The sequence below is a fragment of the Engystomops pustulosus genome, chromosome 2 (genome assembly GCF_040894005.1).
Source record: "Engystomops pustulosus chromosome 2, aEngPut4.maternal, whole genome shotgun sequence".
Lineage (NCBI taxonomy): Eukaryota > Metazoa > Chordata > Amphibia > Anura > Leptodactylidae > Engystomops > Engystomops pustulosus.
The window spans coordinates 17,719,145-17,735,083 of NC_092412.1; the positions used below are offsets into that span (position 1 = coordinate 17,719,145).

At 46.6% G+C, this 15,939-nt stretch overlaps 1 protein-coding gene across 1 annotated transcript; it reads left to right on the forward strand.

Annotated features, from left to right (window-relative positions):
* The first annotated feature begins 13,429 nt into the window (after positions 1–13,429).
* Positions 13,430–14,576, forward strand: LOC140116425 (odorant receptor 131-2-like). The gene has a single exon (XM_072132955.1). The coding sequence runs from the start codon at positions 13,441–13,443 to the stop codon at positions 14,308–14,310; it is 870 nt and encodes a 289-aa protein (XP_071989056.1). The 5' UTR covers positions 13,430–13,440; the 3' UTR covers positions 14,311–14,576.
* Positions 14,577–15,939: the final 1,363 nt, after the last annotated feature.

Consider the following 15,939-nt stretch of genomic DNA (forward strand, 5'->3'; position numbering starts at 1 on the left):
TGCCACTGAGTAAAGTAAGTAAGTAAGCTGTGTATGGTGATATGTTGTGTCCTAGGGGTATGGGACAGGAGGTTATTATTAATAGGATTTAGGGAGACTAGAAGTTATAATGGCAGCTGATTGGGTGTTGGAGGCTGTCATGCAATGAGTGGAGTACTCACCATTCTACTACTGTATAGGCAACTGAACTGGGTTGCAGGGAAATAACCAGGTGGCTACCTCTTTAGTCTCTATTAACTGACAACTGACGTTGAGAGAAGAAGAAACATGATCATTCTCTTTGAAGTGAATGAGGTTATGGTCAAATATGCTTCTTGCTTACATTTTCATACATTCTCATACATATTTTTTTATACCAAATCCTCCAAGTCTCACCTAGGGGAAGCTGAGATATGAGGAGCTGGGAGGATTTCTCCCTTCACACACATGTACGTCATAGACACCGAGAATTTCCTGGAAACATTGCCATCGTTTAGCATAATTCCTGCAGCAAAATGGAAGCTGATCAATCTTTCTGTAATTGTTGGAAACATTTCAGTTGTTGGAGACATCGCTTAACAGATTTTCTTTGTCAAAGTATGAAGTTGGCGCTCCGGTGCTCAGACGGACCGTGCATCAGATTTATCATGCTAAATCCGACAGAATTGTGTCGCACGCCCCATGTTAAAGGGGCACCAAAAAAAGTTGGTGCACTCTGTCGGGGCAGTGCAGGGGGCACCAGATTCATGTAGAACATGCACCAGATATCCTGAATCTGGCGCCCCCTGCACACTACACCGGTAACTGCACATAGCACACACTGCACTGATCTTAGTAAATATTAGAACCAGAATTAACAATAAAGCTTATTTGCTTATTTGTTTTTATCCATTTTGGTGACAGATGACGTTGTAACCATCAAAACTAGCTGTTGAGGTGTGAGAGGCGGGGACTCACATTACACCAGCCCCCGATGTGTGAGAGGCGGGGACTCACATTACACCAGCCCCCGATGTGTGAGAGGTGGGGACTCACATTACACCAGGCCCTGATGTGTGAGAGGAGGGGACTCACATTACACCTTCCCCCGATGTGTGAGAGGTGGGGACTCACATTAAACCAGCCCCTGATGTGTGAGAGGCAGGGCTTGTATTACACCAGCCCCCGATGTGTGAGACATGGGGACTCACATTAAACCAGCCCCTGATGTGTGAGAGGTGGGGGACCCACATTACACCAGCTCCCGATGTGTGAGAGGCAGGGACTCACATTACACCAGCCCCTGATGTGTGAGAGGTGCGGACTCACATTACACCAGCCCCCGATGTGTGAGAGGCAGGGACTTACATTACACCAGCCCCTGATGTGTGAGAGGTGGGGGACCCACATTACACCAGCTCCCGATGTGTGAGAGGCTGGGACTCACCTTACACCAGCCCCCGATGTGTAAGAGGTGGGGACTCACATAACACCAGCCCCTGATGTGTGAGAGGCGGGGACTCACATAACACCAGCCCCCGATGTGTGAGAGGCGGGGACTTACATTACACCAGCCCCTGATGTGTGAGAGGTGGGGGACCCACATTACACCAGCTCCCGATGTGTGAGAGGCGGGGACTCACCTTACACCAGCCCCCGATGTGTGAGAGGCAGGGACTCACTTTACACCAGCCCCTGATGTGTGAGAGGCGGGGACTCAAATAACACCAGCCCCCGATGTGTGAGAGGCGGGGACTCACATTACACCAGCCCCTGATGTGTGAGAGGTGCGGACTCACATTACACCAGCCCCCGATGTGTGAGAGGCGGGGACTCACATTACACCAGCCCCTGATGTGTGAGAGGCGGGGACTCAAATAACACCAGCCCCCGATGTGTGAGAGGCGGGGACTCACATTACACCAGCCCCTGATGTGTGAGAGGTGCGGACTCACATTACACCAGCCCCCGATGTGTGAGAGGCGGGGACTCACATTACACCAGCCCCTGATGTGTGAGAGGCGGGGAGTCGCATTACACCAGCCCCCGATGTGTGAGAGGCAGGGACTTACATTACACCAGCCTTCGATGTGTGAGAGGCGGGGACTCACATTACACCAGCCCCTGATGTGTGAGAGGAGGGGACTCACATTACACCAGCCCCTGATGTGTGAGAGGCGGGGACTCGCATTACACCAGCCCCCGATGTGTGAGAGGCGGGGACTCACTTTACACCAGCCCCTGATGTGTGAGAGGCAGGGACTCACTTTACACCAGCCCCTGATGTGTGAGAGGCAGGGACACACTTTACACCAGCCCCTGATGTGTGAGAGGCAGGGACTCACATAACACCAGCCCCCGATGTGTGAGAGGCAGGGACTCACATTACACCAGCCCCTGATGTGTGAGAGGTGCGGACTCACATTACACCAGCCCCCGATGTGTGAGAGGTAGGGACTTACATTACACCAGCCTTCGATGTGTGAGAGGCGGGGACTCACATTACACCAGCCTCTGATGTGTGAGAGGCGGGGACTCGCATTACACCAGCCCCCGATGTGTGAGAGGCAGGGACTCACATTACACCAGCCCCTGATGTGTGAGAGGTGCGGACTCACATTACAACAGCCCCAGATCTGTGAAAGACAGGGACTCACATTACACCAGCCCCCGATGTGTGAGACGTGGGGACTCAGCTTACAGCAGCCCCTGATGTGTGAGAGGCGGGCACTCACATTACACCAAACCCGGATGTGTGAGAGGCAGGGACTCACATTACAGCAGCCCCCGATGTGTGAGAGGCAGGGACTCACATTACACCAGCCCCTGATGTGTGAGAGGTGCGGACTCACATTACACCAGCCCCCGATGTGTGAGAGGCAGGGACTTCCATTACACCAGCCTTCGATGTGTGAGAGGCGGGGACTCACATTACACCAGCCCCTGATGTGTGAGAGGCGGGAACTCGCATTACACCAGCCCCTGATGTGTGAGAGGCGGGGAGTCGCATTACACCAGCCCTCGATGTGTGAGAGGTGGGGACTCGCATTACACCGGCCCCTGATGTGTGAGAGGCGGGGACTCACATTACACTGACCCCTGATGTGTGAGAGGCGGGGACTCACCTTACACCAGCCCCCGATGTGTAAGAGGTGGGGACTCACATAACACCCGCCCCTGATGTGTGAGAGGCGGGGACTCACTTTACACCAGCCCCTGATGTGTGAGAGGCGGGGACTCACATAACACCAGCCCCCGATGTGTGAGAGGCGGAGACTCACATTACAACAGCCCCAGATCTGTGAGAGACGGGGACTCACATTACACCAGCCCCCGATGTGTGAGACATGGGGACTCAGCTTACAGCAGCCCCTGATGTGTGAGAGGCGGGGACTCACATTACACTTAACCCGGATGTGTGAGAGGCAGGGACTCACATTACACCAGCCCCTGATGTGTGAGAGGTGCGGACTCACATTACACCAACCTTCGATGTGTGAGAGGCAGGGACTCGCATTACACCAGCCCCTGATGTGTGAGAGGGCGGGGACTCACATTACACCAGCCCCCGATGTGTAAGAGAGGTGGGGACTCACATTACACCAGCCCCTGATGTGTGAGAGGTGCGGACTCACATTACACCAGCCCCCGATGTGTGAGAGGCAGGGACTTACATTACACCAGCCTTCGATGTGTGAGAGGCGGGGACTCACCTTACACCAGCCCCTGATGTGTGAGAGGCGGAGACTAACATTACACCAGCCCCCGATGTGTGAGAGGCGGGGAGTCGCATTACACCAGCCCCCGATGTGTGAGAGGTGGGGACTCGCATTACACCGGCCCCTGATATGTGAGAGGCGGGGACTCACATTACACTGACCCCTGATGTGTGAGAGGCGGGGACTCACATTACACCAGCCTCCGATGTGTGAGAGGCGGAGACTCACATTACAACAGCCCCAGATCTGTGAGAGACAGGGACTCACATTACACCAGCCCCCGATGTGTGAGAGGCGGAGACTCACATTACACCAGCCCCTGATGTGTGAGAGGCGGGGACTCACATTACACCAAACCCGGATGTGTGAGAGGTGCGGACTCACATTACACCAGCCCCCGATGTGTGAGAGGCAGGGACTTACATTACACCAACCTTCGATGTGTGAGAGGCGGGGACTCGCATTACACCAGCCCCCGATGTGTGAGAGGCGGGGACTCGCATTACAACGGCCCCTGATGTGTGAGAGGCGCGGGCTTACATTACACCCGCCCCCGATGTGTGAGAGTCGGGGACTCACATTACACCAGCCCCCGATGTTTGAGAGGCAGGGACTCACATTACACCAGCCCCCGATGTGTGAGAGGCGGGGACTCACATCACATCAGCCCCTGATGTGTGAGAGGAGGGGAATCACATTACACCAGCCCCTGATGTGTGAGAGGTGGGGACTCGCATTACACCAGCCCCCGATGTGTGAGAGGCGGGGAGTCGCATTACAGCAGCCCCCGATGTATGAGAGGCGGGGACTCACATTACACTGACCCCTGATGTGTGAGAGGTGGGGACTCGCATTACACCAGCCCCCGATGTGTGAGAGGCGGGGAGTCGCATTACACCAGCCCCCGATGTGTGAGAGGTGGGGACTCACATTACACCAGCCCCCGATGTGTGAGAGGCAGGGACTCACATTACACCAGCCCCCGATGTGTGAGAGGCGGGGAGTCGCATTACACCAGCCCCCGATGTGTGAGAGGTGGGGACTCACATTACACCAGCCCATGATGTGTGAGAGGCCGAGACTTACATTACACCAGCCCCAGATGTGTGAGAGGCAGAGATTCACATTATACCAGCCCCTGATGTGTGAGAGGTGGGAGCTCAGATTACACCAGCCCCTGATGTGTGAGAGGTGGGGTCTCACATTACACCGGCCCCCGATGTGTGAGAGAGGTGGGACATTACACCAGCCCCAGATTTACTGTATAAGGCTATATTCACACTGCCGTTGCCCGCCCGTACCGTACCGTAGCAGGCAACGGCAGTGCACGGGGAGAGGAGGAGGAGGTGAGCGCAGCTCACCCCCGCCCCTCTCCATAGGTAGTAATGGCACACGGCGCCGTACTACGGGTAAAGATAGGACATGTCCTATCTTTTCCTGGGTACGGAGCGGTACGGTGCCGCACGTGTACTGCACCGTACCGCTCCCGTAGGGTGCCGTCTATGGAGGACGTATATCGGCCGTATATACGACGGCCGTATATACCTCCTCCATACATTAGTGTGAATGTAGCCTAAGAGCGAGGACTAACATTACACTGGCGCCTGTAGAGAGTAAAAACTACTACAATTCATGCCTTTTATCCTGGGACATGCTGAATCTAGTTTCTGCGTAAAAAATAAGATTCTCACCCCACTTCTCTTCTCCAGAGGGAGAAAATAAAGGGTCAATGTTAGTAGCATTGAATAGATTTTTAAGAAATATTTTATATTTTAGTTTTCACTATAATGTGTATTTGTCACATTGCGGCTGAGCGAGATTCAGTGACCGCGCATGCACGAGAAGTGACCGGCTCTCAGTCCAAGGAGGAGAAACGCAATGAAGATTTGGAGGTGCACAGAATCGCCAGAGTGTGGTGAAAGTGGAGCACCAAAGCCTCATTTGTAAAAATCTTTTTTTGCCTAAACTATCGTTTTTTTTGTCCCTAAACAAAACATGTCTTGAAATCAGTGGTACAGAGCCCACAGGGTGGTGTAAGGAGGTCATTTCGGTCGGGATCCAGTGGTAGATTTCCTTTAAGAAGTATAAAAAATAATGGGGCAGATTTACTTACCCGGTCCTGTCGCGACCCCCGTGGTGCGTTCTCTGACGAGTATTCGGGTCCGGCGCAATTCTTCAAGATCGTACGTCCATTTTCCTGCATGTGTCGCTTCCCCGCTCAGGTCCACCGGAGTTCACCTCCTTCTTCTTGGTGCATGTAAGTGCATTGTCTTGCGACACAATTTGATTTGTAAATCCCATGCTTAGTCCGACTCAATCGGGTTGTCTGCCGGACATGCCCCCCGATTTGTGTCGTATGCAAGTCGGCGCGATTGAACCAAAATCCGATCACGTGCGCCAAAAACCCAACTTAGATGCAGCGCAAATCGGAGATAGCCGGGAAACTCAACGAAAATGCGCCATGCGGACCCTTAGTAAATGTGCCCCAATGTCTGCTGAAATACACAAACGTTACGTGTAGTGTAACGGGATGATAAAATAATCCTTAGCCTCCCAAAATTCAAAATATTCTAAAAACTCCAGAAATTTTACTTTAACCGTGTTTTTTTGTACTATTTATTCCTTTGTTTATTACCGTATATAGAAATATTCTTTTTTTTTAAATCTTTTTTCCTATATTTGTTGTTTTTGTTATCAGGCTTTTCTTATGATATGAGTCTCTTACAGCAGAACGTGTGGTAATTAATAGCTTGGCTCAGAGTTTAGGAGACATCACCATTAGGAGGCCATGTTTAGGTTGAGGTTCCCTGAGGGCGCACTCCCTCTAGGCCTCGCGCCTCCATAACATCTTGATGAAACCTGTTGTTTACTGCTCAGTGGAGATAATTATCATCTCATCAGTGCGAGATTAATGGCGGCAAATATTGTCATTAGTAGCGATGATCTTAACGAACCCTGAAGAGGTGACATGAAGCGCTCGTCTCGCGGGGGTAGAGGCTCATTTAGAGTTTCTGTCCCTTGTGTTTCTCATCATAGATTTGCTAAGGATGATTTGGTTTATCGTAATCCTGTGCAAGAGTAAACTATATGATAACGGGAACTTATCACAGCAGAGACCAATAAACCTAAGACATGTGCCGGACCATGGCTGCCAACGAGCGCCGCCCTGCGACTTTTATCTTAATCCACATCCATAGTAAACAGTTAATGTGTAATTTATGTCACCACAATAGAAATGGTCTGAAAATTTGTAATGCACACATTGTGGACCTACTGTGCTGCTCAATGTATGCTTCTTGACCTAGCGCATTGGGCAAGAGGTCCCCTGGTTTTTACCTTTTAACCCCAATACAGGGATGTAGACTTTGCTGTAGAGAACCACAAGGTCACTACTTGTAGGAGTAATCTCTCTTCAGTGGCATCTAACCCCAGGCAGGTTGAAAGACAATAGTATTAGCAGGGGTGCACCAGCCATGAGGCGAGTTGAGCCGCTTGCCTCAGGCAGCACCACCTGCAACAAGATGGCGGGCAGCATCAGGGACACAGTGACCTGCTACAAACCAGGAGGGGACCCTATATAATAGGTTCTCTTTACCCACAATATGAGCATGGGTGTGAGAAACTGCAAGGAGTACCCACTAAAAAAATAACCTAATATATCACTGCTGGATGGAGATGAGGGGTGGCAGGGTCAATGTCTAATGAAAATCAAGTGACTAGTTAGGACTGGTAACCTAGAGTCAATGGGGGATATTTATCATACGCCGGCACTATAGCACTGGTGATAGCACCGTTGCTGCATTTTTGCAGCACGATACATCAAGAGTCTGAAGCCTCTTGATGTGTCGGGAATGGTGCTGCGCAGCGTTCGCTCTACTCCGGGCAGGGCGGTGCGCAGGTTTGGACTTGCTACTCCATGTTTGGACTTGCTGCGGTGTGGTACCACCTGGTCGCTCCACAGGCTCGACTTTGCCAGCATGTTTGATGAATTCGCATGCTTGTGTCTCAATCATACATACGCTACCTGAGTTGGCTTCTGGCCCAATATCATTCTGTTACGGACTGTGCTAACGCGAGTTGGTGGAAGACAACTGTGCTAAAAAAGTTCTGTTTCACTAAGGTGAGTGAAAGGGGACTTTAAGCCATTCAGGATTGTGTGCGAGTGTTGTGCCATACCAGAGGTATAAGGACAACTCTACATCTAACATCTTGTGCCTTCCAGAACCTGTGCATTCAGTGAGTTCAAAAACAGTAACTAATTGACCTTACCTACCCTTCTATGGTCAGGAAGATCTCAGTCCATTCTAAATTTTTGCTTTTTAATGTGTCTTCCAAGGCTTATCAGTCCTTTGGTCCAAGGGATAAGGGATAAGCTCCTTTCAGGGAACATGAAAATTTTTTATGTAATATACGTATTCCCAAGATGAAATGGAATGTATTCTTTATATTTTGTGTAAAATTATCTGGTAATTTAATGAGAGGCTGTGTTAATACAATTTTTGGATTTGTATCATATATATATATTGTTTTATAAAATGATGACCATGACTGTGACTGATTGGATAAAGCCTCTTGCCTAATGCTAGACGAGTTTTCCAATCTTGATAAAGGTTCTGGAGTTGGCCCAATGGACAGCTGCCCTCACAGAGGACAGGAATGCTCTACTATCAAAGGCCCATTATAGGATATTCCTCTCTCCTCAAGACAAGGTAGGTATTGGAGATGAACAGGTAGTAGTGGTCCCAAGATGATGATATTTGAGGGCCTTACCATTAAAGAAGGCTGATTGTTATGAACTTTTTGTTCCCAACTCAATAGTCCCATTGCTTAGCTTCATCCTAAGATGGTCAATATTAAACATCTTCCCTGTCCCTGCTGAAGAAAAGCAGGCCCAAACCATGATACTGCCACCACCATGTGTGACAGTGGGGATGGTGAGTTCAGGGGAATGAGCTGTGTTGCTTTTACGCCAAACATATTGTTGGCATTGTGGCCAAAAAGTTGGATTTTTGTTTGATCTGACCAGAGCACCTTCTTCCACATGTTTGGTGTCTCCAACGTGGCTTGCGAATTTTCTTTAAGCAGATTTTTTATGGATATCTTAGAGAAATGGCTTCTTCTTGTCTCTTCCATAAAGGGCAAATTTGTGCACTGTACTACTGATTGTTGTCCTATGGACAGACTCTCCCACCTCAGCTGTAGATCTCTGCAGGTCATCCAGAGGGATCATGGACCTCTTGGCTGCATCTCTGATCAGTCTTCTCCTTGTTTGTGATTAAAGTTTAGAGGGACGGACAGGTTTTGGTAGATTTGCAGTAGTCTGATGCTCCTTCCATTACAATATGATGCTTGCACACGGCTTATTGGGATGTTTAAAGTTTGTGAGCACTTATTGTATCCAAATCTGGGTTTAAACTTCTCCACAACAGTATAGCAGACCTGCCTGGTGTGTTCCTTGGTCTCCATGATGCACAAACCTGAGGGTGCAGTCACACGTTGCAGTTAAAACTGCATCGCAATCAGTTTTGAGGTGATGTTAGGTGAAGTTTTGTCAATTTAACAGGGGAAAGACATGAACTGAACATGTGAATGTGAGTTTGAATGGGGAACTTGTTCCACAAATGTCTTTGGGACATATATAAATCCTATATTCAGCCCCGCTATTTACCTTTATATAGTAAATTCCCTGCCCCTGCCCCCCAGGTATAATTATATACAGCCACTCCTATTCAATTAAAATCTTGCACCAATATTGAGATTTAAACTCCTACTCTCTGGTATAAGTATATAACCTGCCCCCAAATACAGACCTCCCTCCAAACATATGATTTTATATACCGCCCCCTCTAGTTTTATAAATATTTATATTCCCATTTATAGCGCCTCCACCCAGGTATAATTATATTTGTAAAGGCCCGCTGGACAGGTCCATTACAAACCTTATATGCTTCTAATGTCTCTAAGATGTATGTTCAGTATGGCCAACGGAATCCTACAATCTGTCTGATTACTATGTGAAGTATCTGAAGAATATATCCATTGCCTATATTGAGGTATTGATTTCTACTGGCTATATCTGGTATTACAGCTGCATAACACCTGCCTGGGAAGGAATGTTTACATATTGACCAATTATATCATGTTTGATTAATATGAATCCATTTGTAGCAAGGTCCCTGGTTGGATGCCTTGAGTGCTCCACACCCATGGGAAGTACATAAACCAACTTGTGGCTGGAAAGTTCCAAAATTAATAGAGAGTTTCTGAGCACCAAGTGGGATTAATTCTGAGGGTCCTGCTACAGGACAAATAGCCTGCAGCCATCAGGCCTGCTGCAGCTCCGATCCCTAAGAGAGCTAAAGCAGCTCTCTCTACAGCCTAAAGCTACAGAAACTGGGCTGTTAGCCAGACATTATACAACCAGCTACCTTGTACCTTGGCAGGTTGCACTTCTACCCTAGCCTGTTGCCTTTTTTGTGTTAGTGTTCTGGACTAAAGGACTAAAGGATCTGTGAGTTGATGCTCTACATCCCTTGTCTACGTGTGATCCCTGGCTACTGCTAAGATCAATGGCCTCCCCTCTACTCTCTATCCGGGGATCCTTTACACATGCATACACTAGGAGTGCCACAAGGAGAACTACTTCCACCAGACTCTCTCTTCTTGCAATTTGCCTGCTGGACATCTGTTCGGTGTGGACAAGGCCTGTTCCACCTTAACCAAGCAACCGTGACCCAGTTGAGCAGGTACCAAGGCAATCCAGTTACCCACAAGACATGAGGTCAGGCCCTGGTGGGGGATTCTGCTTCCATATACACATCCCCCTAAGTATTTTTATATACATATCCCCCATATACAGCCCCTCCCCCAGTGTTTTCAATTCCTGCTCCCATATACAGCTCTCCCACTCCCCAGTTTTATTGTATATAACAACCCCCTGGTTATTTTTAATAATGAATGTAGCCAGTACTAAAAAAATTAAACTAATACCTCCCTGTGCTCCCACACCACGGTAGCTCCTTTTCTTGCTTGACTCTTTGGATTCCTGCAACTCTGTGCAGAGAGGCTCTGTGTGTTCTTCAGAGCATGTTCTGTATATCAATTGCATCTGTGTCTTAAAGACACAGATGTAACTGATTATTCTGGTGGGCAATTTTGGCAGCCATATTTGCCCGAATCGCTCACATTCCTATAGACCATTCTTCTGCACCCTTCAAGGACCTGCATTCTGCCACCGCTAGGTGCACAGCTGATTTGCGCGGGAATTCAAATGAGTCATTGAGCAGACTGGGGAGTTGACGAGGAGGCAGGGGGCAGGGCTTGCTGTAGATACATGAAGATAAGAAGGCATAGTTAGCTGACGAGGTGTCCATTACGGAGAGTGCCGTAACCCCCCCCCCCATCCTTTTCCTGATGAGGTACCGAACAGGGATATAAATGCATTTTTTAGGCGCAGGCACCATTGGAAACTTATCAGGACATGGGCAGCAACTTTGATAATGAATATATAAGGTACTTTTTGTGGTTTACTAGCATAGGGGCTGGTCACAGGTTCCCTTTAACACATGGCTTTACCATTGTAGCATTCGAGAAAAGAATCAGTGGTATGCAGGTCTAAATTACAGTCAAGGCCTGGATAATCAATGGAGCCTGATATAGATGAAATAATTAAAATCACTCATGTGTCACCATATTGTTAAATCAGGTATGAACAGTATTACGAATAAAATGAGATATCAAGGGAGATGTAAACAGCAGGAAGTCACAAGGTTCAAGATCATTGCCTGATGGGACAAAACGAGCTAATGATGAGCTATAAATGCCATTGAGGATGAGAGGAGCCTGGATGTTCTCTATAGAGAGTGAAGAAGAATCATTGACCCATAACCTTCAGGTGAATACATATATGTAACGAGAACCCACTTAGATGCTACTTATTACTAGAGCTGTACTGGTTGGTGATATTTATTTTGCTGGTGAAATTGACTTACCGAAAGTGTTAAGAAAAACCAATTGGAACGGACCATCTGGTATGTGGTGTAGAAATGGTACCAAACTCTGCTAGCTTGATTTCATCTTCCTGATATATAACCAGTGTTTTTTCCAAAGATCCAAAAGTTCTTATGTTTGTGTCTTCAGGTTTTCCAATGACTTGACTCTGGGGTTGTTGCAATCAATTTTGTGGTGTCTCCATCCACGGTTATCTCATGGATATCTTCACCTAGGTCCCAGCTTAGTATCAGAAGCTCCTATATTGGTTTTATCTGAATGTTCACCTTCTTATATAAGATTTCTTTATAATCAGCCTCTGGAGGAGAAGCATCAGCTGTTGATAGTGAAGGCAACTTCTTTAGCTGCACCCAAAACAATATGTCCAAAATGTCCAAAAAGATAACGTATGACATGTTACAATAACATGGTGATCGGCAGTGCTCCAGGTTTTAAGATCCCTACCAATTACTTAAAAAAGGAAAGCCTTTTTGTATGGACTTTCAGGACCATATCTTAATATAGTCCAGCATTCCGTGTAGACTTTTGATCAGTGTAACAGTTACAATGACAACCATACATTGAAGAATAATCCACCACCACCCATGAGTAATCATTGACATTATTAACAAACTGGGCCAACCCTATGGGGAAAATGCCAAGTGCAAGTGCTATCAACCTTTCAGTGATCCTTTCAGCCATGCTTCCTTCTTATTTTCAGGATCTCTTTTCCACCTCAAGTCCGACTTATGAGTCCATCACCCAACATATGTATGAAGCAGGAAATCTGGTTGATCGAGAGGAAAATCTCATTGGGCTAAACGACCAAAACAGGTATCAAAGTAAGTCCAGTAAGTGTTTAGGTGTAACATAAAACATAGACCTGATCGTTTTTACTGGATCTCACTGATATCTCAGACACATGTGTGATTTATGAATTTTGGTTAGATACGTTACATCCTTTATAGTATGATTTACATAATCATGAACTTCTGTAGCACTTTCTATAAGCCTCTGCCAATCAGGGATTTAGGATCTGGGGGTAGGTTTTGAATTTCATCAGGAACCCCTTGAAGTTTTGGGACGTGACTTGGCGCTGCTTCCATGGAAAGCTGTGTGTGAGGGACAATCTGAAGTGTAGGAGCTCTGTGGAAAGGGGTTGTCCCCGGGAGGAGTGCGGTGGTCTGCTGGAGAGCATGGAACACTTCCTGCTTCAGTGCCTCTTTAACACAGAGGTGTACAACCGGGTGGGCGCTTCCATCCATTGGCCCGGGTTGGCCGGTCTCTCCTATGCGCAGTGGGCCTATGGAGCATTCAGAGGCCTGGGTGTCCGGGACCGCTGCACGTTATTTCTAGTCAGTCTAGTGGTCAGGTACCACACGTGGAACGCACGGTGCTTAGTATCGACGCAGCGCAAAATCCTCCCGGTGGATGAGGTGGTTAGGAACATTCTGGGTGACCTGGTGAAGGTGCGCTCTCTGGAGTATGAGAGGCTGGGCACGGGGAGGGCCTCTCTCCTTTGGAGGGGGTTCTCTTTTAGTGTCCCTTAGTCTGTCATCTCTGCTCCTTGTGTTGGGTTTATCCTGCACTTCAGATTCTTTTTGTTTTTAGAATTTTTCCCGCACTTGAGTGTCACCAAGTAAAGCCATAAGACATAGATCCTAGTTTAACTCTTGCATGTTCTTAAAATCAGGTCTGTGTTTTTTCCCCAAGTTTGAAAGCCTCAACTAAGCCTCTTTTCGTAATGTCCAACTCCACTGAAGTCAGCAGCACGATGAGCCGTGAACCAACAGAAATCGTGAGAAACACTTTACTTACCCTTATTCTCCTGTCCTACTGCATCTTCCTCTACTTTGTGGCCATCATCTTGTATGTCTACTTCACCAACCCTCATATCCGGGAGAAGGCTCGCTACGTCCTCTTCGTCCACATGCTCATCAATGATACCTTACTGCTCTCTGTGATAATTTGTCTCTATCTCTTGGCTATATATCTTATATTCTTCCCTCTTTACATATGTTACCCTCTCCTCACATACACTGTGAGTGCATTTAGGGTCACACCCTACAACTTGGCCGTCATGTCTTTGGAACAGTACTTTGCCATTTGCTATCCATTAAGATATGCAGAAGTCTGTACGGCACAAAGGTCTCTTTTGGCCATCAGAATCATGTGGATTGTGACTCTTTTTCCACAATTCCTTGACCTTTTTGCCATGTGTTATTCCATGCCTAGGAATTTCTTCTCCACCATCATGGAATGTAAATGGCTATTATTGGTAATGAACAGCTTCCAGTCTATCTTAAGGTCAACGATAGAAATTGGTTCCTTCACCTTGGTGGGATTGGTTATCTTCTACACCTATGTCAGAGTTATGATGGTGGCTCGAAAGATGGGTTCTGGGAAGTCTTCTGCATTCAAGGCAAAGAAAACCGTCCTCCTTCATGCCGTCCAGCTTGGGTTATGTATGTTGTCTTTCACAACTTCATTGACTGAAGTGTATTTGAGAAGATATTTCTACTTCATCCCCATCACCAGCTTCTTCTTGTTTATTTGTCTCCCTAGAAGTATTAGTCCTTTAATCTATGGCATAAGAGATCAAGTCTTCCAGAAACAAATGAGGAAGATGAACTTTTTGACCTAGGTGGTTGAATGGCACCATTTATTATGGATAATGGGTTGTCCCAAGTTTATTTGTTTTCTTTATTCCGCAGAATAGTCAAGGTCTGACAAGTGGGACACCACCAATCACAAGAACAGGAGGTTGCTTCCCTTAATCAATGGAGAGCAGGTCCTGCCAGTCTATCAGTTGACTATGACTTGAATACGAGAGTGTCTAAGATGACCACTCTGCTTGGAAAAGTCTGACAACAAACCTTCACTGGATTGGCAGGTTGCACATGTCTCCATCAATTAAGGGGAACAGAACCAGCAGTAGCACCCACACCAATAAGATTGTTACCCCCTATACCACCTAAACCCTAGGTGTTTGATACTCTACACTTAGCTTCAGATGGATGAATAAAAATGGTAACCTTTTATGTCTTTTAGATAATGTGAACTTAAAGTGTAACTCACCTTTCAACAAACTTTATAAAAAAAACTGTTGTCCTGTTGAGAAGTACCGGTAATTCTGGTCATTATATGATGTGTTATCTCTATTTTCCAGAAGTTTTCCCATCTGCAGTCTATATCTGCAAGTGTGCAGTTCCCAATCGCTTGGCTGGAGACCTACCTGCTGTAACTCTTGCCCCTCCCCTCTCCGTAGACTTCTGTGTAATTTGACACCTCATGGAGTTTCTATCCATCTTGCCAGCAGGATGGAAATCAGCAAACTTTACTAAAAATATGAAGTAACATTAACGTTATTAAAAAACAGTTTAAGAGGGAAGGTAGGAAGATGATAAGAGATTATGTGGAGAAGGAAGAACTGTGCTCTTTTGTACTATTTGTTAAAAAGCTTGCGACTCTTTTAAGAGTTTTTACCTTCAAACCAGGGTTGGACATCACAACCATGAACCAAATATAACTTACCCTCTTTATCTATGGACACCCCCAAAATGTTGTCTTCTTGGTTTATTGATGCTTCACATGATTTGTCTTCATACTGCATGGCCTTTTGTGTATGTATATGTGACTCCATAGATGTTGTCATAAATTTTACGCCTGATGGAGATACTTGAGTAGATTTTCAAATAATGCCATTATCACCCCCACAGCCCATCTCTTGAAAAAGGAATAGAAAGCAGACAGTGCCCTTCTTTTTGTAGTGGCCGAGCCAAGTTACTGCAGCCTGAATCCCATTCAAATGAAAGGGAGTTGATCTGCAGTAACCTGTCCGACCACTATACTGAGAATGGCGCTTCTGTTTCTATTTGCTGCTCTTTATTTAAGAGATGCATTCCGGTGCTGATAGTTAGACCCCCATAAATCTGATGACCTAAACTATGGGTATGTTGTCAATAAGTTCAGCATGAAGCAATAGACTCCTTAATCCTACATTTTTTTGTCTTTGCCTTTCCTCGCATTTGTGGTTTTTAGTGAACTATACCAAAACAAGGTCTTGGTTTTTGTAAGATGAGCTTTAGTTTTTTTTCAGAAGTCATTATGAATTTTAAGTAATTAATATGACACATTAACATCACTATACATATTGTGAGCACTGGATAATGATCTTACCCAGGTTATCATTTATTTGTGGTCAGTAAAAGTTTTAGTAAGTGAAAAATAAGCAAAATTGGTATTAGGAAATAAAAATAATAAATATAAAATG